Source organism: Lagopus leucura, unplaced genomic scaffold (genome assembly GCF_019238085.1).
Source record: "Lagopus leucura isolate 7727_CA_CO unplaced genomic scaffold, USGS_WTPT01 Super-Scaffold_100008, whole genome shotgun sequence".
NCBI classification, from domain to species: Eukaryota; Metazoa; Chordata; class Aves; order Galliformes; family Phasianidae; genus Lagopus; species Lagopus leucura.
This window is the reverse complement of record NW_024962265.1, coordinates 9271087-9295390: the sequence shown is the minus strand read 5'-3', so window position 1 is coordinate 9295390 and position 24304 is coordinate 9271087. Positions and strand designations below refer to the sequence as shown.

General features: G+C 34.4%; 1 protein-coding gene across 4 annotated transcripts in view; it reads right to left on the bottom strand.

The window, feature by feature from the left end:
• The window catches only part of CACNA2D1 (calcium voltage-gated channel auxiliary subunit alpha2delta 1), a 356843-nt gene that overhangs the window by 149325 nt on the left and 183214 nt on the right, over nucleotides 1–24304 (bottom strand). For all 4 annotated transcript variants that reach the window (XM_042872959.1, XM_042872960.1, XM_042872961.1 and 1 more), the window contains exon 5: nucleotides 4454–4498. In XM_042872959.1, coding sequence (XP_042728893.1) covers nucleotides 4454–4498 — 45 coding nt within the window. The remainder of the gene's footprint in view (nucleotides 1–4453; nucleotides 4499–24304) is intronic.

Sequence of the window (24304 nt, the reverse complement as noted above, 5' to 3'; positions counted from 1 at the left end):
AGTCTAATGAGTAAGACCTTTGTGCTGTAAACTCCCAGTGAAGCATGGCTGCTTTAATGTTAAAGAATTATTTGTTTATTTGTATTGCTTAGACATTTCAGTTAAATTATGACAAAAACACAATCTGCTTTTCCTTAGGCTGTTATATCTCTTACAGGAAGGAATACATAAAAATACAAGAAGAAAATGCGCTAAGGTAGTAAAGGAACAAGACACAAAGAGAAGATCAGAGAAGTGACAGGGGAAGAATCAAGGAAGAATGAAATTAAGTAACTGAACAATTTAATACATAGTGAATAGGTGGATTACCTGAACCAATGAGAACAGAAAAAATTGATTTGGCAAGGTTCTATTAAGAAAACACAAAATCACTAGACATGAAATAAAGACCATTACAAAAATGAGAAAAGAAGTGCATAGTGAAGCAAAGATAACTGCAAAAAGGGTGGAGAACAAATGACAAGAAGAGAAAATGAATAAAAAAAACAGGCAAAGCAATATTAAAACCTTTGGGAAAGGGAATACTAATGTGGGTCCAATAAACACCCTGCATCATGTGTACAGAGTGATTCGACAAAAGTAGTTGACACCTGCAAATGAAAGTATATTACATAGACAGTATATGAAATGGAAAGAGTTCTAGGGAACAGGACAGTGAATGAAACCCTGAGAGACCTGTATTAAATTACAAATTTTGCCATTATCTTCCTATGTGATACGAAAAATGAGAATGTAATACCTCCTACCTTGTTGTGAAGATAAAACCATTAATTATCACGAAGTGCTCACATATTACAGCACTGTGGGGGAAATGAGCAAGTAGAATCTAATTACTGCTGTAATATAAGTGTCCGAAAGTTATATTACTGACTGATGGACTAAGAGGTTACAAATTAATTATTTTATTTGGGAGACTAAGGCTAAAGAATACACTTATTTTTCCTTAAAGTCCAAGTGAACACTGACATTAGATTCTAAAAGACTCATCTAGACTACAGATAGAAAGTGAAAGAGAAGGATTTTCTGAATGTGGTACAAGAACAGGAAGAAGGAAAATAAAATACAGTGAAGAATATTAATATACACTAGAAAATAATACACTGACTTAGAAAAGAGGATTTTTCCTCTTGTAAAGCTACAATTTTAAAGGATTAGTGGAGTTAAGACAGGAAACCAGGATCTGTGAGATTAATTTCTTCTAATTTTTAAACATCTAAAAGTTATGATTTAAAAGATCTAAAGAGAGAAATATATACCTGAAAGTCATTCAGCTGACCTGTGTCAAACACTTAGCACAGAATAAAACAAATAGCTATACACAGTGACTAGGTTAATCTTAGATACCTAATTTTAATGAATAAATTACTGATACTAATTATTCTTACTTCTACTTTTAGAAAAAGCTGTCAGGTAGTATGATTAAATAAAGGTCTATGGCATAAAAGAACAGAAAGTACAAATTTCTTATGAGACAAAAAATGGATGGCAGATGCAGTTTTACTAGTCAGTGTTTTGGAAAAGACTCATTTAAAATCTCTGCCTATGAAAAAGGTGCTAAGTTGTCTCATCTGTTTCATATACACTCATTGCCAAGGTTTCCATAACTAAAACACCTTATTTGTTTTAAGACAGTCTACACATAAGGTAATGCACGTGTAGGATGACTAGTAAGGCTAATGAGTGCCTCCAGAGCCCCAACACACTGCTACTTCTTCACCCGATCAAAAGTTCAGCCCAAAACTAAACTGTTAGAGACCCCACTATGAAGGTACCATTAGCTATATGAGACCTATCTTCTCCTTTCTTCCCTCATTTGGCTGAGAAGTGTGCTACGCCAAAAGGGCAATCTAGAGCAAAGACATTATTTTATGTGATGTACACCAGTTTCTTTGTTGCCTACAAGGTTGTCTTCCTAAAATGAAATTAACCTTTATGAACATCTTCCTTGCCCATAAATGCCCAACGATCTGTAAATTTTCAGCTGTATGAGTGGGACATTTTATTTTCTTATAGTCATCAGAGCTTATCAAGGATTACTGCTTTTATTAGAGCTTAAGTTTAATATTTTTTAGCATCATTATGAAATGTTCAGCTTTATTAAACAACAAGAAAAAGAATTTACAGTATGTTTTACTAGGATGAACAAATACAGGCCATAGCAGAAAGGCTGAACCAACTGTAAGAGATTATTCTTTTACACCATTGCCTCAAAGCTTGCTGGGGACACAGATGAACAAGTCCATGCAAGTCCTGGCCAAAGGTTAAGAAATCCTTTGTCCGAGGGACACAGATGGACAAGGCCAGCAGCAATCTCGAGGGAGATGGCCATCTCATGGGGTTGCTGCACATGACTCTTACCCAAGCACCCAGGAATGCCACACTGGCAGAAGAAGGATAAAAATGGGACCTACAACCATGAGATTGGGTTTTCTGGAAACAGATTATTTACGAAGAGGGGTTTCTGACATGAGAAACCTCAAAACATGCATCTCTCTCTCCTAGACTTGCTCTGCACTCTACTTGCATGCTGAAAAAGAACAAAAGTGTTTGCCATTAGAATGCCTGCATGCTGACGGACTCTCCTGGGCCTGCTACCTGAGTCCTGCTGCTTTTTCCCAGACTTACCCTGCAGCTTCTTCCTGCTACCTCCTTGCTGCCCAAGGCTGGCCGTGCTGCTGCTGCTCTCCCCCTGCGCTTTTACCTCAGACTGTCAGAACAACGTGCAACAGGACCGCTGCTGGATCCTGGTGATGACTATCCCCACTTTACGCAATTCTTATTTCCTATCTTTTCTACTGCCCTCTCTCCCTTCCCCATCACCCTAATTCATAACAGTCGCCGTCCTTCCCTTCCCTGTCTCCCTGATTAGGATTTATAATAAACTGGTCGGACCAATATTTGAACCGTTGTTTCTTAATCTCACGCCTGGTATACAGATATCAGAAAACCTCCTCTCCCTCCTATAATTTGGAGTGAGACACCAACAAGTAGGAGCAGTGGCTAAGATATTCAATTAGAACTCATGGGGAAATTGTCTTCAATTCAGCCAGAAAAAGATCTGATCAGATTGCCAAAAAGGCATAAATGCTACAATAAACAAGTGTTACTTGTTCATTAACAGGTTGGCCCTGGCTAACAAGGAGCTATTTTTAACTTAACAGTAATTATTATTGCAACTTTCACCCCAAGAGTTTAAAAGGAAAAAACAAAACAAAACCCTCACACAGAAATAAAAATAACAGTTCTGGTGGAATAAAATTGTTTTGTACCATAAGGAAAAAATTATCTGAAATAAAGTCAAAGACAGAAGTAAACTCTGGAGCAAAATTTCCTTTTCTGGTTTGCCTAACCAGTCTGAATTCACCTCAAGACCCTTCCTAATACCATTTGATCATAACAGATGCAGCAGGCCTTTTTATTTCAGACCCTAATTTACCACTGCTGTACTATGTGGTATGTTTACCTTCAAAAACTAAGTGAAACCTAGTTTTGTAATTCATCTGTACCTGACATACTAGTGAATATCTTAGTTTTAAGGCATACACATTTCAGAACTTAAGACAATTAATTTGTTTATGGTATTTGAAATCCAGTACTCATAATTCTATATAAGCATATCAGATAGTTTTGCTTGGCATGATATATGCACCTTCTTGAATTGCCTTACAACAGAAGCATCAACTGCAATAGTGATGCCATCAATCTCTAAAGAATACTTGATTAAAAAGTGCAAATGACGCATGCTGGCACTTCTGGTTAATACACTTACAAAATCTTTTCCGTGGCTTTATAAATTAAATCTATACTGAAGACAAGAGGTTGTATTATCTCAAGTAAAGGTGAATATAACTTGCCTTCTCCCAAGACATTAAGATTTTTAATATTTAAAGCCAGATAAGAAACTTCAAATCACTCGCTGTGAGAGTTTCAGTAGAACTGGGCATTGAAATCCCATACATTTTCTCTAAAATTTGAGACCAGATTTTCAATTTCTCACAACCTTATTACACACATATGAGTGATCACAAAATGCATGAAAACAGTTACTCAATAACATTTTCTATCTGCTTCCATCTCATGTGGAAGAATTCTTAGAATACAGAACAAAATAGTACTCCTTCTGAGTAAATTATTTACACCTCTCTTTTTGATTCTCAAATCCTATAATCATATTTATATTACATATCAAAAAGTGAATGATACTGCTGTCAGGATTTTTTTCTACCTACACATTCCCTGATCAGCAACTCAAAACAGTACATGAATAAACCAGGTCTTGCGAATAAGAAAAAAAAATACTATCTGGCTCTTAAGAAAACCTGCAAATAAATTTTTAAGTTTCTGGTTTTCCTACTTCTGCATAATATTTGAATGTTTATTTAGCATTCAATTAATCTTTTCATTCCCTTAATTTTCTGAGATTATAGGCAATAAAGGAAAAAAAATTACTTACATCATTCTGATCATCTTTTGCATTGTAATAGATTATATCATTATTCTGTAAAAGAAGAAAAGAAGGAAATTAATTAAAGTAGGGCATAAATTTCACTAGCAGCAATCAGTACTAAAATACAGAGGTAAACCTGCAATTCTTTATGCATTCTCTTTGAAATATCACAGAGTAAAATGTCGCATGTAACATATCCCATTTCCATATTCAACTTAATTCATTTGATAATTTATCTCTGGGAAATTACATAAGACATGCTAACAGCTAGAAAAGTACACACTGTGTGGGATGAAATCCCGAGATCTGTAAATTCCTTAGTCTAGACATATGAAGATTATTGCATGCAAGTAGGTGATTTACACATAAAGAAGTCCAGCAGATAAAAGAATGCACAAATATTACTGAGCATACTAAGTATTTGTTGCACACACTGATTGGTTTAACTCCCAGAGTAAAAACAAAAATTGGGAAAGAATGTCTAACTGCTGCAGTGTACAGTGAAACACAGAAGCCCTGCAGAAACACAGTACCATATAATCCATACAAAGCAATGAAGGAGAATATTACTGATTACCAATTATTACTAAATCAGTCAGCAAATCAATTCTGTATAATATCTATAGTGGTTTGAAACTCCTGGAATTTTCTATGGAATATATTTTTGTTTTCTCTTGAAATGTTTCTGAGCCATTTAATAACCCTACAGAGTTATATTCAGTGGGATAGATTTCCAATAAATTTAAGTGCTCTACTGTACCTATACTTTTTCTTACACTTTTTAGACTGAAAGTAATAGTCATATGCAACTTTTATGAACACATTTACATGTACATATTTTTTTCAAGCCCTAGTGATTGTGAATAAAAAAAATCATAGCTAACCTTTGTCAAGTCCAGTAGCTTGTTTAAAATAGGCAACTGAATGTATTCTCTGAAAACAGACTTTTTTTTTTTACTGTAAGCAATACTTTTGGAGCATATGAATCTAAACAAAAATTTCACCCCAAAGTTCTCTTTTCTTTTATGAATACAAACAGGAAAGAATGGTTTCAGTAATCATTTTTCAAGTGAGCGAGACAAAGAAAATTATTACTTGCTTTAAAAAGGTACCTTGTGCTACAAGTTAATGCAGTTCACCTTTATAAATGATCTGTTTCCTTCATAAATAATTATATCATTCATTCTCATTTGTGACCTTTTTGAGATGCGAACATGAAGTATGTCATAGATGAGCTAAAGGTCAATATGAAGTAATTGTTGTTGACATAGCCTCATCCTCTCTCCCTCAAAATGCACTTTTCCAACTTTCCATCAAAATACTGTTCTATTCTCAGCTCACTATGTTTCACATTTGTGTCTGGGTACCTAAGACAGAGCTCATAGTGTGATGCAGATAAAGGATGAAACTCCTTTGATCATTTGGCATGACCCATAGCCATGATTATTAAAGACCAGCATTAATTGTTTATTCATTTGTTACTTGATTGTTAATAACAGAATCACAGACGATTCCGCATTGAAAAGAACCCACAAAGATCATTGAGTCCTATGTCTGGCTCCACAGAGGAACACTCAAAATTCAAACTCTATTCTGAAAGCATTGTCAAAATGCTTCTTCAACTCCAGCAGGCTTGAGGCCATGTCTACTGCCCTAGCGAGCATTCCTCAGGGCCCCTCTTAGGAAAGAACTTTTTCCTAGCTTCCAATCTGAACCTCTCCTGATCATGAAAGACTTGTGGAAGCCTTCAAGTAAGTTGTAAGTTGTAGAAGATTCAATTTTCTTTGAATACTTTTTACTTTATACATGGTTGTGTACAAAACAACTATTCTGTAAATAAATTGATCTGTTTAAAAAGCTGTGTGATTTACTGGCAGACAGCATTTAAAACCACTCAAGACCCAGTCCTGAGTGGTACTAGTAGGGAATGTTAGCACAAGTGTTTTGAATATGTTCCGTTAAACAAAAATTTGTTTCAGTGTTTCAGTTCAGAAGACAAGGAAAAAGGCATACTTCTCCCATCTGCCTCCTCATGCCATTACAGCAGTTCTTCTGCAATTCTTTCCCTAACATTTTCTTCAGGAGAAACTTGACCAGGAAAAAATAATACGGACATATTTATCTAGATAATATATATATTAATGATTTCATTTTAAAAAGGAATGCTTTCCACTAAATACAAGCCTATTCAATCTTTACAGAATCATAGAATGGCCTGGGTTGAAAAGGACCATGATGATGATCTAGTTTCAACCCCCCTGCTATGTGCAGGGTCGCCAAAGAGGTTGGACTCGATGATCTCTGGAGGTCCCTTCCAACCCCTACAATTCTATGATTCTTCTGTGATTCAATCACTAGACCTGGCTGTCCAGAGCCGCATCCAGCTTGGCCTTCCTACCAACTTTAAAACAAGATATCAATTTAGTTCCCCACTCCATTGCTATTTCTTGTGTTTACCCTATACAGTCATTAAATCACTTAATGTACAGATTTTTAACATGGTTAATTTTTAACTCTATGAATACATATAAACATAATTATGTTTATAGAATCATTGAATCGTACCTACTTATACAAAATGATTCTTTATTGTCACAGTTATTTTTTCCCCATTCTTTTATATATTTACTTGTTTAATTCGACAAGAGGTAACACGACATTCCTATCTACTTCTACTGGACTAAATAAAATATTTTAAACCACCTATTAAAAATTTATGCTTCAGATGCATGATGTTTTTACTAGTTAATTAAGTAACCTTCCCAACACAAATTAGATACTTTGTTACAGTATACTTGTCTCACAGTTCATTATCCTGCCCACAGACATTACCTATACAATGCATAAACTAAAACTGACATTGGTCACATCTCACTGCTTTTAATGTAGAAAATGAGATAGATAGTGCTACACTACATTGAGCACTGTACAGTTCACAGATTAGATTCATGGATCAGTTGAATCTTTAGTGGGCAATTTTTCATAATTTAACCACTTCTAGATGGCAAGATCAAATTGTTTTGTTGCTGGTTCTCAAGGAAATAGTTTAGTTATTTATTTATTAACTCACAGACAAAGAATTGCAATCTTCATGCTTTTATACACTTCTGCACCACTTTGCCATCAGGTAATACTGCACAGTTTTTCAGCAAGCTTAAGATAGAATGTACTACCATTGATTTTTTTTTTTTTTTCATTTTTATATGTTGTTTTCATTATTGCTTGTACAGTTTGAAAAAGTGAAGAGTAGTTTTTGCTGTCATAAATTCCCATCCAGTGCAAACAGGTTCAGTATTTAACAGAGGTATGAAAGGAAAAAAAAATGTACAGACCAGCTCACTAACGTTGCTTAGTGACTCAGTGTTCTTCTATCTTCATAAACCTTCTCCATCCATAATCCCACTGATATTATTTACAGATGTAAGACTGTGTCATTGTCTTTACATGTTGCCCATTTCAATAGCACTTTGCTTTCGTATGAAATAATTCCAATGGGAACCACTACACATTAGGCAGTATTAATGGCTTAGTAAATTTCATTGCAAAGAATCCAACTTTTCTGATCTCTACAAACACTCTGTCTAGAGATTTGAAGAAAAACACAGATTCATCAAATAGGATAAAAGTCTGGGAAAATGTCATTTTTCAAAAAACCTGCATGAAATTTAGATTTACACTATGACTAACTTACACTCATATTTTGAGTCTTTTCAGATGTCAGTGGATTATGAGCTGGTTTGGCCAAGTTCTGTGACTAGTGGGGTGGAGGGATCCGTGGAGCAGGGAAGTGATAATCCCTCTGTATTCACCTTTGGTGAGGTCACACCTCAAGTACTGTGTTCAGTTATGGGCCCCTCATTACAAGAAAGACACTGAGGTACACAATCATGTCCAAAGAGGGGAAGCAAAACTGTGAGGGGTCTGGAGCAAAAGGCTGAGGGAACTGATATTTTTTAGTCTGAAAAGGTGGCTTGGAGGGGACCTTATCGCTCTCTACAACTGCCTGATACGAGATTGTGGAGAGGTGGGGGTTCTTTTCTCCCAGGTAACTAGAGACAGTATGAGAGGTAACGGCCTTAAGTTGCAAGAGATTCAGCTTGGGTATTGGGAAAATTTCTTCTCTGAATGTCTGTTCAAGCATTGGAACAGGTTGCCCAGGGAAGCAGTAGAGTCACCATCCCTGGAAGTGCTCAAGAAACGTGGAGATGTGACACTGAGAGACATGGGTTAGTGGGCATAATGAGGATGAGTTGACAGCTGGACTGGATGATCCTAGTGGACTTTTCCAATTTCACTTATTCAGTGATTCTATTCTATACAATAATATCTGACCCTTGCAGATAATTCAGTGTGTAGTGATAACTTGCTTACATCTAGTTAGAGATTCTCCTCAGTTCCACATAGTACCAAAGGTGAAAGTTCCTTTGCAACCCTACCATTTCATGGCTCTCATAGAAAACCAGGCTCCATAAAATTAGTGTTAGAATTCCAAATTTTCATGAAATAAAGAACTAAAGCCCTTTCCCTGCCCTTTAACCTGCTATTACAATGATATTTACAAGGATTCTTTTGTTCTGCTAGCAAAAGTAAGAAATCAAAACCAAGAACAGAACAAACCTTTTAAGAAATATATTTCTGATTTCCTTCCTGGTTGATGTTATGCAATATCTTGGCTTGTTAGGGATGCATAAATGCAGGTATTGTTTAGAGACAGACACTGTCCTGTAAATGCACAAGGCAAAGCAAATGCCTGCATCTTTATGGCCCTCATGTAGTTAGGGTTCAGGACTAAGCATAACTATTTCTAGATCGTCCATTTGTTTTCAATTTTACTGACTTTTCTCCTTCAAACAGAATGATATGCAGTCTTTTAAAACATATTCTTAGAACTACAGAATCAAATTTGAAGAACAATTTTTAAATCACAGATTAGTCCAAAACACTTAGGAAAGTCACAGAACAAAAGGGAAAGTACCAGAAATCTTACTGCTGAGTGTGCAATAATAAAAATACCAATAACAATCTCATATTTCCTCTTTCATAGACATACTGAGAAGCTGAACACTCAGAGGATAAATTAGTATTAATGTTTTCAAATGTTAAAAAATATTCCCTTAATTGCTTGTAAAACCACCTGCTTTAATTTGAACAATTTCTTGCGTCTCGTTCCATAAAGCTGTGCAGAAACACTAAAATTCACCCTAATACCTTTAGGATAATTAAAATTTAAATCCAGTCCAATAAATCCTATGATAAATAATCCGTCTAGTTTTACTTTAATCCCTTACATAGTCTGACATCCAGTTTAAGTCACAATTAGACTCTTAAGAAAAGAAAGCTAATACAAAAATATTTCTGCTTCTGAATGGAATAACATTAGGGAATAAAAGTCTGCAAATGTAGAAAGGAAGAAAGAATGGTAATTATTACAGTGTTTTATTACAGCTTTGTAATTCTCTGCACGTAAAATGGCACACGTAAAATAAGGAGATTGCCAGCTAGTATGTATGTATATATTTCTTCAGTATCTATGAGCAAGAATATTGATCTATCTCTTCTATTTAGAGCAAATATGGCCTTGAACAAAATAGTAAGGCATTACAACTTACTATGCCTGAAAAATGGATGTAAGAAATGGATTGAAAAGCATATGTAATTTAGGACTTGAAAACAAGATCTTAAAAAAATAATTTTTAATAAAAATTTGACAAATGTAAAATTCAACAGCAACCCAGTTTTAAAATATTTCCCCATATTACTCTTCATATTGACAAATGAGCCACAGAAATTTCACTTGCCTTAAGAACTAGTTTCTTGCAATAGTAAAATTAACATACTAATTACAATTTTTAGTCCAGATCTGCACTAAAATTTATGATAAGCCTATTTTACAAAAGGCTTTTCTGAAGATTCTACTGAGACTAGTAATTGGAAAAAGAAGTTTAAGGTAAAGATTACAATAAAGATTACACAAAGAAAGATTAAAAGTGCTGCATGCTAAGTGTCATTGAATACACTTTCTTTTCAAAGGCAAGAAAGATCAATTTTATTCATCATTCATTTACAGTATATTCCTCCACTGAGATAACCAGTCCATGAATCTTCAAATGTATAATCAGTGTCCATGGGATGGACATATAGTGCCTGTTCACGTGTCAACTAAAATTATAAATAAAGTGAGTAATTTATTAATAATCTGCACGCTGGACTAAGTGTGACTAAAACATACAGCTTGGATATAAAGGAATAATTTATCAGGACTAAAATCCCACTTTAGAAAATAACAATGAAAACATTATTTTCAATTTTGAATTTTCTCCTGAGTTAGAAGATACCATATAGAAAAGCCACTATGTTCTTCCTCACATTAACTGATGATATATTTTTGAAAGACTTTTAATGATCGAGCTAAGCTTCAAAAGCTTGTACTTTGAAGATAAAAGCGTACCTAGTCGATGGAGATAAAATAAATTCTGAGAATTATGTCAAGAAGTACACAATAAATTAATTTTAAAATGCAAAATCTATTTCATTTGCTTTCCTACAGATACTGGCCAGAGATTGAGAGATGTTACTTTGCCAAACCATGGCATTTTTGTGGCATATGGTAGGCAAAATGTATATCTACTTTAGCAAGTAAATACTTGCTAAAAATGGAAGATCATACTTCACGTTGTTACACTTTTTGAAAACTTACTGGTCACAGGAGTGTCATGACCTTGCTGGGATTCTGAACTGAGTAGCTGAGTATGACAAGAACCACAGCACATAGTCTGAGTGTGGTGAGCCATGACACACATCAGTACAGGTTATGCATCACTGAATGACATGCAAATATGTGAAATGCTGGTAAATCACGATAACAGATTGACTTAACTGGCAGCCTGTGACAATGTCTGCCTATGAAACAACCAGCAATACAGATCATGCAGAAGCATTGCTATACCAGGAAATCCAAGTATCAAAGTGAAACCAATCCCCATCAGAGCTGAACCACTGCCCAGCATCCTGCATGCCTCCAGCTGGGCTGTGCCAACCCACCTTCCCTGTGACCAGGGTATGTGTCAGCTAACTCTATGCATGGAGCACAGGTATGAAATGACTGCTCTGCCCAAGCCTACCCATCACTTGATCTACTTCAGAACAGGAGCTTCGAGGCAGCATACTGTCTTTGTTCCTTTTCTCACCATGACAATATCCAATTATATGCTGATTTTATACATGCTTGATTTTTTGAGGGCAAATGGTAATCAGTAAAGCTGAGTAAGAAGTTGGTTTATATATACATTCATGTATAGACTCATATATGCATAGTCAAGCACACTAGATTGCATGCACAGCCTTGGTAACTGGAAAGACTGCTCCTGTCTTCAAATCTCTAGAATGGATTATATGAAGGGTTACAGACTTTAAATGAGAAGTAAAACAGAGCAAGAGGCTTTGCATAAGGAAAGTCTGCTGTTTTTCTAGCAGTATGCAATCTATTTGTGTTGTTTTGGTTTTCTCTCAAGTGAAAAGAAACAATTTTAGAAACACTACATGTGATTTGTTTACTTTCATCACTGTGTAATCAACAGGTAAACTGCTAGCCAGAAGGACCACATCTTACGTAATTTAGAATCCTTGGGATGGGCAGTTATTTCCACCTCTGAAGGGAAGTAAGCAGTAAAACAGCTCTTTATGACAAAAAAGGTCTACAGATATTAATAAAGCTTCAGTTCTTCACACTGAGAATTCAGAGAACCAGTGGCAAGATTCCCTGATGCAAACCTTATCAGTGTTAATGAGTGTGGAAGATAAGAGGCCCTTGCTCTTTAATCATCCTCAATATTTAAGAATATATTATTTTCTAATCATGAAGCCACTTGAAAACAATGTTTAAACGATTTTAAACTCCTTCACTAAATTTTTTAAATAGTTTTTGCAGATGTTTTTTCTTATCTTTGAAATAAAAGCAAGATATAGAAGCAGTATAGCAAATATCACCTAATCTTCACACTGTTCTCTGGAGATCACACTACGTTCTGAAGAATTTTCCAAATAATTTTATTTCAATCTGAACTTAGATTCACTGAATTCAATAGAAACTCTCTGGAAAAGGTCCAGTGTGGAAATATTTCTCATGCTATGAACGTGAAGTTAATAATATCAGTATGATACTCCCAATGCATTCAAATTGTCTAAGCAACATTATCTACTTCCCTCGTAGAACAACTTATCCCTCTGACTCACTCTGGTAGGTAACAACAGGTCATAATTCAGAACAATGATTTCTTCCTCCCATTCTACCATTCAAGCTGTCCTCAGTGTTCTTACAATCTCCCCAGAGAGTAATAAAGATATTATAATTTTATGTACATGCATCTATTGCAGATGAAGAGAGCACAAAACAAAAAAGGATTTCTGTTCTGCCGTTACTGAGTTTGAAATAGCTGTTAAATATACATAAAGAGATTCAAATAGCTGCCTCGTATTTTCCTACTAGTCAAAAGTAAGATGGCCATATATATCTATGCAAAGTTTTTGGCAAATATATAATTTCAAAAATTTCAAAAAGCTGCTAATTTCTTATCATAATAACCTACCCAAAGTACAAGCACCTGAGAATGACTTCTTTTTATAAGACAAAATGCAACTGATTACAAAGAAGTTTTCCAGGTGGGAAAATGAAATAAATTTGTTAGCACCTCATTAACCTCTGTATCAAAATATCCTGTCAATTTAATTAAACCAGCAAAGTATGTTTGTTTTAATTTATTCAGCATTAATTTCTTTAATTGGTGAAAGAACATAATAAGTAAACAAAATTTGTCAAAGCTGATTGTACGTTTTATATACATTGTAAAGACTGTGACCAGCATGGTGGAGGAGCCTAGTTAAACAATTTTTTTACTAAAAGAGTGGCCAGGTACTGAAACATGCTGCTCAGAGAAGCTGTGGATACCGCATCCATGGCGATGTTTAAGGCCAGGTTGGGTGGGGCTTTGGGCAATCCAATCAGTACTTGATCTTGTGATTGGCAACCTTGCCCGTGGCAAGGGAGTGGAAACTTAATAATCCTTGAAGTCCTTTCCAACCCAAGCCATTCTATGATTCTATGATTTATATGCATGTCTTGCCCTATCAGAACTAAATATAGCAAATATATCAGTTCTCCAACAACCACAAATCCCCCAAACACTGCATAGGAAATTGTATACTTTAAATAAATGTGTGTACATATGTGTGTTTGCATTATATATACTGTACTTAAAATATCAATATATAAAATATTTTTATATGTGATACTAATATATATTTTTAACCACGTGCTAAGCACAGTGAAAGACAGTGAGCTTAAATTTGTGACACTGCTATGGTGTTTTCACCAACCAGAGATAAAGAAATTGGTTAGGAATAGTACAATAAACATTACTAAACATATGTAACATGAACCAAAAATTAACCATGCCATCAAAGCTTTAAGGCATGTGATAGAACAGTAGAATAAAAAAACCGTGAGGCTGGTGTCTTGGTTTTTTGTACTGTTGACAGAAACCTCATCCAAAACCATCTGTGCAACAAGCAGAACACTAGCCAGAGTAGTTCCTAGACTCTCACTCTGGTGTTTCATCACCTCAAAGTTCATATCCTAGAATATGAGGTTTAAAATTATATTTCTCTCACTTTTTGAATGCAGACCTACTCATTTAGCCTACACTTGGACAAATCAGAAGCTGCGAAAAGTAAAGAGCACTAAGCAGAATCCAGTTAATGAAAAATGCTGGTAGATCATGACAGGATATGGAGATTCTCAAGGGAGAAATCTTGATTTGCTTTTCTTTTTCATCAAAAAATAGGTAAGAGAAAATGTATAAAGAATGGGCTTCACAAAGTAAAATTCAAAGTAAAATATTTTCCTTACTGAAATTATAACAAACAAAACCAAATCAACATTATCAAAAAAAGAGTTTATTTCAACACTTGTGAAACCTTTAAGTTTTAACAAAGATTTAGAGATTTAATTCTGATAAACATGATAGTCCATGGAATTTCAATTCCTATAAATGTTATGTCCTCATCTTACTTTTACAAAAATGCTTTGAAGTGGAAGATGAAAGCATTGTGTAAGACATTTTTACTTTTACATTCATAAATATGCCTTGAGAATATATCCAATAGCTGATATGTTTCACACACACACACACACACACAAAATAAAGATTTCTGTTCTATTTAAATTTCTTCTCTATTTATCTTGACTCAAAATAATCACATATGGCAAGGAATGTATTACAAAAAGTCACTGGAATTAAATTCCAAGAAAAAAAAAAAACCAACCAGATAACATTCATGTCGTACAAGAATGTTATTTCAATAGAAAAAAAAAAAAAAAAGGAACCATAGCTGCATAAATAGAAGTAGCTGAGGGGCTTAGACATCTCTTTCCTTCTTTTTTTGCATATAGAAATACTAAAATAAAAAGAGACAGTAGTGTTGCATTTCTGCTGGGAAAATAAACACAATATTTTTGGCTTAATATAAATTACTGTGTGATACAGGAGAAGCAAATTTTCTTATATAAATTATGAATGTCTGATGCAAACTTTGGACCACATCTTACATAGCTGACACTGACCTGTCACGTTAATGATCTTTTTTACATAAAATTTAAAAAAATAATTTTATTTTCTTCCCTGTCTGCATCATTTCTTTACCTGTTTTTTTTTTTTCCAATAACTTCGCATCTGTACAAAAAAAAAAAAAAAACCCACAGAGATTTAAAATATATAAAAAGATGTCATATTGCATTTAAGCCATAGAAATTGCTACTTATCTTAGACAACCTGTCTGAAGATTAGGAAAAAAAAATACAATTGAATCTCTCCATTTCATTCAAAATGTGAAAAGTTCCCTTTCAAAAGATAATAAAGTTGAATGCATTTCATACCGTGTCATCTTTTCAGACTGCTTTGGTTCACAGACATAACAAGTGTGTCTGGCATACTGACTTTAATTATATTAAAAGTATTCTTACTAAGATAAATCCTACCTTCTTCATTAAGATTTTACTGTAAATGATTTTACATCTCTGATGTCTCAGAAGGAAAACAACTGCTAGCAATACATACGAGGCTTAAGAAGTATCCCATGCTCACTAATTAATAAAGACAGGAGTAATAATTTAATTATTCAGCTCTGACATCTATTTTGTGCATGTCTTGCACTAAATCACTGTAATAAAGCAAAGTTCTGTGAGTACACCGTAATTCAGAAGCAGTTCAGTAGCATGAGACAAATCAGTGGCTGTAAAATGTCATATTGTTATTTAACATAAAATGATGAGGAATTTTCTTGTTAATTACTACAAGCTAAAGGACCATATCAAAAATAATTAAAACATAATTACCTTTCTTTCTAATTACTGGATACATTACACTGGTATGCTGGATTTCATGCAGAACATCACTTAACTTCACATGACTTAAGAGCTGTATCAATGTCTTGCAATTAGATTTCTCTTTCCGCACATAATAACTGCACTAAGTTAAAAGTTATTTGTGCTTTCTTCTATGGACCACAACAGGGCTTTTTACTTGTTATCCATTTGCTACTTGTGTCACAAACTGCAAAGAAATTCGTAAGCAACCAGCTATTTAAGTGCAGCCATTTCTATTAAAAATGCAGCCATACCCTCAAAACCAGACTAGAAACAGACACAGCAGCCAACATTAGACTGCAAAATGTAATTACAGACCACTTTGACTAAAACAAAACCTTGGAAAACAAGACTGGCAGCTGCTGGTTGCCAATAGGATGGAGAGAACACCATTCTCTCATCTGAACAATGTGTTCTCCCTTAAAAACAGTTTCAGCCCAAGGCTGCACATAAGCTCCAGACAGCACATGCAACAACTCTGATCTCCAGTGACCATTCCTGAGTTAATGTTCTAGTTTTCCCCATTTCTTATAACTCTCCAAACCCTGCTCAGGTACAGTAGTTAGAACAGCCTGTGTTTTTAACAACAGAGTAGAAGTTCTAAATTTGTACACCTTCCAGTAAATTTCTAGAATATTTTAAAGACAGAAAACTGCTGTTCTAGGCCAAGAAATATTAAATTTCACACAATTTTAGCATTTTTATCAGAATCTGTGGTTAACAGATAGGCTTGAGCCCCTGTGTTTTGTATAATTCATTTTAAAATTCTTGTACTGGCAACATTTATTTGAAACTCATTTCTTTTCAAAATTAGGGTGGATAGATTACCAAATAAAGTGAGATGTATGGAAATAGCCATGGCAAAAACAAATAAACAAGAGCAGGCACTATTACAGAATGAAAGTAGGATGAGTATTTGATGAAAAAGACAGGGGAACAGAAAGATTCCTGCATACCTATCAAAAAATGTAGACAAGTTCTAGAATGAAGCGCTGGTGAAAGTAAATTGGGTAAAATTAAACTTAAGTGGATATAGTCTTCTTTCACTTTTTAGGCAGGGGGAAAAAAAAATCACTCACAAAGCATAAAAAATGTTAAGGGCAGAATACACCAGAGTTATATGCAGGCACAGAAAAATATCAATAGAGCCAAGCTCCTCAGTTTTATCATTCCCATGTGAAATTCTTAAGAAATGTAAAACTGAGGTTCCTCTCTTGAGAAGTCTCTCAATCTCTCAGGACTAAAGGGAGAGCCCTGCCTGCATTAATTAATCACCAGGGATTATTCCTCCAGTTTTAAAAAGAAAGATCTCTCCTGGATAAGAATAGTCACATATTCTATTTAGTTTTGAAATTTGCAAGACAGTTACAATACAGAGTGATTCAGTTCAAGTATAATTTGGGGCTAACAAATGGAAAAATGAAAACAGTGTGATAGCATTTTCCATGAAGACATAAATTACAGCCAGAGTTGGCCAAGAGCTGTCAAGACCTGCTAAATCCTCACACTCTTTCAATGCAACTTTTTTTTTGTGTGTGTGTGTGTATGAATTTATGCAGTCCTGATTTGCTCACTGACAGCAAAAGTGAATTGGGGAAAAATAAACAAATGCTTGACACAGATGACATTTCTGGCCGAATCAGGTGAAATTTTATTATTGTTTCATTGCATAATACAGAATACTGTTAACATACTGCTCATTTTGAACAGTCTCTCTTCTCCACGCTATGTATAGCTCTTGCTTTGTGGCAAGCCCTCAGAAATATCTGCCATTACTTATACTCATCATCATTATTTTCAGGATGTAAAAGGGCCAGAATTTCACCTTTTGTTTAAATTCTATGAAGAATCAGAAGTACACTATGCACAGAGGGCAGAAGAATAAGAATTGCCAAATCCCTTGAGGACAATGTGGCTCTTAATAATAAAAGCATTATCTATTGCTTTCAGAGTATTTTAAAATCAATTCAGAATGAAGCTAATATTAATATTTCCATTGCATTCCAACTGCAAAATACTAAAGATATTTAAAAAAAAAAAATCTGTTTACAACTACTGTGCAAGCCACCACTGTTCTTGGAATATCAGCTCTTGGTATATTTTAGGTATATAATGCCTGGAAAATGCTTTTTCCAAATTTTTAAATACCTCACCCTCCCAAGTACTGTTTTCTCTTTATAAAGATGAGGTGTGACACCTCACCTAGTATCTAAAAGGAACAAGGTAAGCTGTCAAGGCCTGCATGACTCCTTGGCCTTTGCCATTTGAAAAACAGACAGAAATAAAGAAAAACATAAATATCTGAAATATATATAAAAAAATGAATATCCAAAGCATCTCAGAATTTCAAAAAAAGTTCTATTTCTAGCGTGAAATATGTTGTCATGGTTTTATGATTTTTGCTATCAGTATTCCTCATTATAATATCATGTAGTGCACTGGGAGTTAAAGAGTTAATGTTCCAGCTCTGTGGATTGTCGAACTAGTTAGAGTCTAGCTATAATGACAAGATAAACCAAGGACAAAAATACACTAACATTACTAAAGTGAAAATACTTGGCAAAGAAAAAACAAAACATACTTGTAATCAAATTCTTATGACTTTATTTTACCAATTCACCTAGAATAGTAAAGAAAGGCTAAGAATTATTTACCACAAATTTAAAATAGCTACTGAATTTGAAGGTGAAATGTAAAATTAGAAAATAATTACCTTCACCTATGTTAAAAATTCAATGAAGGCTCTTAGAAAATATATAGAACAGCATCCTGTAGAAAGCTTTCCTTAACATAATGTACCTTTCTGTTGTAAACCAAAGAGCCTGTAGGTTGTTAATAAACTGAGAAAAATAGGATATCCTGCTTTTCGTAAGTTGTTTGTTCAGAAAGCACATTAAAACATCATTCAAAACAAAGGTATTAATGCAGATATTTGGTGTCTTAATAAGAAATCACACCTTTTTTCTTTTCTCCAGATCTTTCCTGCCACCTTCCATCTGCATTTTTTAATTTTTTTAATGAGTTTCTCGGTAAATAAGTAAAACGCCTTTTGAAATTCATGATTTTTTTCAGACAAAATAGAATGCTTGAAAAATTCAACAATGATTGAAGGTGTTTCATCTCATCATTCTACGAGATCTTTTGTCTGGTCCTCTACCAGTAAATTAACCTGTTGCCCAGATGAGATCTGTGCAATTATTTGTATTTTAAAGTTACAATTCAACACTGAACATTAAGTATAATAAATGATGATAAATGACCAGATGATACAGCTGAAAAGTTCTCTCTACTATAGTTGTACAATTAAGATTGCTGCTAATACATAATCTTGATTCTGATTGTAAGGCTGCTGTTTGCCACCTTATTTATTAAACTTTTATTGGGTTTGTAACTCCTACTGCATAGGAAAAAAAAAAAATAAAAGAATCAAAGCTGAAGTGTTCAAATGATTAATCATGCTAACCTAAGAGATAGTGATGGACTTTTTTGTTTGATTTTTTATTTTTATTTTTATTTTTTTCCTTTTGGGCATATGTCTAATACCCAGCTACCCTGCTTGACATTTGTAAACATAATCAGAGAACTGTTGGAAGGAACCTTTAGATATCATCTAGCTCAACCCCACTACTAAAGCAGCTTCCCCACAGTAGGTCACACAGAAAAGTGTTCAGAATAGTCTTGAATATCTCCAGAGAAGGACACTCTGCAACCTCCATAAACCAGAGTGCATCAGTGATACTCTGTGGAAACAATCTGAACATTACAGGCAAGATGTGGGGGAAGACGGAGTACAGAATGCAAGACAAAATCGACACTCATCTTACAAAACCTACAATACAAATCTCCAGGAAGGCTTCAGGATGGGCATGTCCACATATCCACAGTGAAATTATACATTATGATGAATCTCTTCTTAGCAGCCTTAGAAAAGTAATGTGAGTGCTTCAAATACTATACATTTTATACGATATCCAGTTTTGAGAAAGTGATGGTGAAAAACTCCCCAAATGCTTGCTCCTGAAAAATTTGCTGTGCATTTTATGGATCAAAAAGGTGTGAGCAGTAAGTATTAGACAAACATCAGAACAGTGCCTGAAATCATAGTTTCAGTCAATCATTCATTCCTATTTCTCTCTGCAACTCAGATTGCACATACATAGTTCTACTCCCTGAGTAGAAAGATGTCAGAGTGCAAACAATCCCTGACAGAAGAAAGGTGATTTCTTTCCATTCAGTGAGATATGGCACATTTAATTTAAATTATGCACAAATCAAAGCTATATGTCACATAAGTGAAGGTGGCACATGGCCCTTCAGAGAAGAACATATCATCTTCCTTAAGATCCTTACCATCTGCCTGTCAATTTAAATCAATCACTCTGTGTAGTTTTTTTCCGAGTCACTTGCTTTAGAAGTATGAGGCTTCATCCAAAATTAATCAAAATCAATGGAAAACTTACTTCATTGAGTCTTGGATCAGAACACTGTGTCAAGATACAGACACCTTTGACTCTTTGCCCATTTTCAGCATTGTTCAAACTTTCACAGAATTATTAAGTACAGTCTGCCAGAAAAGGTTCACATGCTTGCTACCTATGGGAAATGGTTCCATGCAACCCAGATCTGCAACCAAATCTAAACAGCATCACACTGCACAAATGCACTGGACTACAAGAGGTACTAGCCAAGGGAGCTGCATCCTCTCTCCACTGTTAATAGAGAAAAACTGCTCTGTAGCTCGTCACCTTCTCTGAGTGCCTCACATCTCTCTATCAAAAGAAAAAGCGTGTCTAATAAACTGCCTTCCTAGAATGAAGCAGTGCTGAAGTTGGAAAATTGATAGATTTTTTTTTTTCTTTCCCCAGTTGAAGCTTTTAAGATGAAATATTTTAATCTTGTTGCCATGTTCAGAAAGTTACAGACAGTTCTGAAATCTGTGGCCTACTGCTGCTCTGCTCCTGCAGGTCAGTTATTGGGTCACCTCAATGGATCAACTCCTGTTATTGGAGACTCGTTGTCTCAGTTATGCCTTTTATTTTTCATTTCTTTGGTGAGCAACTTTTCACTTCAGTTTTATGCAACCAATGTTTATTTTTTAAAAAAATCATAATCCCCAAGTGTTTTCTTTATGATCTACTGTCTCACTTTTAAGGCCAGGTCTGTACCTCATTATCACAGCAATGCTGTCTCACAAATACCAGGGTTAAGAAAATAATAATTTACACAGAAAAATATAGAATTATATTATTATTTAAAAGATAATGCAAGCTGAAATATTTTTTCTCGTAGCATTTTAATGTTATAATTAATTCCTAAAAGTCCTAAAAGAATTTCAGTTTTCGTAAAAGTAAATGGATGCTAATAGGCCATGCAAAAAGACACTCCTTGTTAAAATACAAATGAACTATCCCTTATGTTTATACATGTGTAAGAAATTAATAGTGAAGCTGAACTGGAAACAAAATTGCTTTTGTTAACCAACCATTGCAACACAATCAAATGTGGTATCCAATGTAATCGTGAAAGACCATTTGGGGAATAAAAGCAATTACTAAATAGAACATTCTCCTCCTCTCCTTCCAATTCACTTGCACAGGTTTTTTTCCATGCATCTCTACACCAGCAAAGTAATTCAACCATCATAAGTGTCAAAAGCACCATCATTCCACTCTGCAATACACAAGAAAATTCAAATTGACAAGACTGTTTCATTTACCAATACTGGGTTGTAACTCTGATTTGTAACTGCATTAATCTAAAAATGTTTAAGTAGTTTTTTATTTCTCCAGCTGTACGTACAGCTAGGGAACTGTGCAGTGCTGATGGAGCAGGAAGCAAAGAATGGCATTTCTTTGTTTGCCTGAAGCTAAGTATTTTGGATTTGCCTTCACACACTTCATAGCTATTCTCTAGAGATTTAATGCTCCTCTAATGTTAGTATTATTTTCAGGCTGTTTAAAAAAACTGCAGTTCGACATTTAAATTGAATACATGCTTAATCAGACAACAGCCCGTATTACAATGCAATATTAGTGCAAACTGTTCCTCCTCCTTTTACTCAGAAAATGCTCAGTATTCTTAATTAGTATTCATCATTAGTATCCTTTTGAATCATTTCGTAATCACTCACTTTTTAGTAAGTCAATTAGTAATTGCTAAAATTATTTTAGCATTAAATTTTCAGTGTAAAACACCAAAAATCACGATCATTACTTCTGTCAGCTACCTAAAAAACAGTGGTTCATGCTCTTATATTGGTTTAGATTGTACATTTTGTGTTGTTTGTTTGTTTGTTTGTTTTGCTAGGGGCATCTCATCTAAACTCATAAATTATTTATTAATAAAAATAAGGTAAATATGACCCCCTCCCCATATCAATCTGTGCATTTAGAAAAATGTACAAGACTAACGTGACTATTTTAGCTAAAAATCAGACATTCTCTGATCAGTAAGTCACTGGGTCACAGATTCAAGCTCAAATTCCTGTCAATCAGATTTCTATGATCACAGATTTATTTATTTATTTATTTATTTAATAAGGATTAACAATTTATTTCAGATAAAGTCAAAATAAAATTTAAAAATTCTTAAATGTTGGTAGTTTCCTTTAAAAATAGATTTACAAGAAACAAACAAAAAAAACACAGACTTAAATTTACTGCACTTTCTTGAAGTACTTTCAATTCAATATACTACAGCACTAGAAATAAGGAGAGACATTCTACTCTCATTGAACTACAGATAATAGGAAAACTGGATTTCAGTAGATAAGTGTTTCTATCAACATTTTAGCTTTAACTTTTTTTTTTCTGAAAGAAAATTCTTTCCTTTAGATAATTCTGACAGCCTTCATATGAAATTATTACAGGAAATTAAAAAATGGAATCAAATCTGGATCTTCAAATTTTTTTCCCTGTACTGATTAATTTAATGCTACATTTTCTGATGATAATGGACTTTTGTTAATTGTCATATTAACCTGAAAAGTGCTTACATGCTTCTTTTTTTATGGTCTGTTCATCATTGTATACTTAGAGTAAGTTGTTAGAACCAGTGATGTGGCAGTCACGATGGTCAGATCTCTTGTAGCCCTGAGTAAGGACATCCCTCTTTGCCCTTCCTCTGTTGGATTTATTCCACTGAAATCAGCCTGTGTATAACTTTCTAAAAGGAATGTTCACAGTGTTTACTTTTCAAAACTCCATAGGCTATGATTTTGCTGCAATGTAACTGTCAAGGATATCAATGATTATGAACTTACTAGAAGAAGAAAGATCCAAAGAAGACCAAAGAACTTATTTCTATAGTTACTTATGTGCAGTGTTGCTGGGAGGGTTTTCATCACCCTAAAACAATTCCTGGGAAAGGAAATAAATCTCATAGAGAATGATGCAGACTATTCATAATGACATCAAAGGTATCAGAAAAAATGCTATCAGTGAGAAATGAAGGAAGTTTTACAGTGTATCTTCCATATTACATCACAGCCATTAGGAGAATGAAACTTACAGTGAAAATTAAATTTATCAGAAAGATCTGTGTGCAAACTAATTTGAAAAGGCATTTTCTAAAAAGTAGGCCAGAACAGATGAAAAATTACTTCTGGCAAAAATGAAGCAAATTAAATTATAAGAAGAAGCTTAATTCATTTATTTTAAATTTAATTGCATAACCTAATGTCAAGGATATTATATGGTGCACAGCTAATTTCAAAACAACTTTGGTTTGCAGTTACTTTATTATAAAACTAAATGTCTTTCTTTTCACATATATATATATGTTTTTCAGCGCAGTATTTTCTTGTACCATAACATTGTATCAAAACACATTTCAAAACTACTTTGAGGTCTCTCCTTGACAGTGAATTCCAATGACACCAGAAGCTTTTGTGATGAAACTGACTTCTACTGAAAAAAAGGGTGAAAACAGAAACAAAACAGTAGAAACAGTATTGTTGATACGAAATCAGTGTGTTCTATAAGAATGAAAATGATCGGAAAGAGCATCTGACCTCCCTCACTCTGTTCTGCAGAGAGCCCACAGAACCTGTGGATTTTGTTTCCTACTCAGAACAGCAAATTAGCAGATTAGATTAGCAGCAAAGGTCATTGTGGAATTTCCATTACTGCATCCCCACGTGTGACATTCTGTGTTTTACCATGTATTAGAAGCTGTGCCTATGCAGGGAGCACATGTAAAAGAATTCAGAACATATCCAGACCCTTTTGCTCACAAAAAGGCACTTTCATATGAATTTGGCTTAACCTTAGGTTTTTGTTGGTGTGTTTTTGGCTTGTTTTTAAGAACTCTATGTCCAAGTGTATGAGGAACACTGGGACATAAAGGGCACGCTGGAAAAGCATTGTGCACTTAACTGTGTACCTCTATGATGCCAGTGGATATGCAGACAGTCTAGGTTAGCAAAATCACATAAAAGC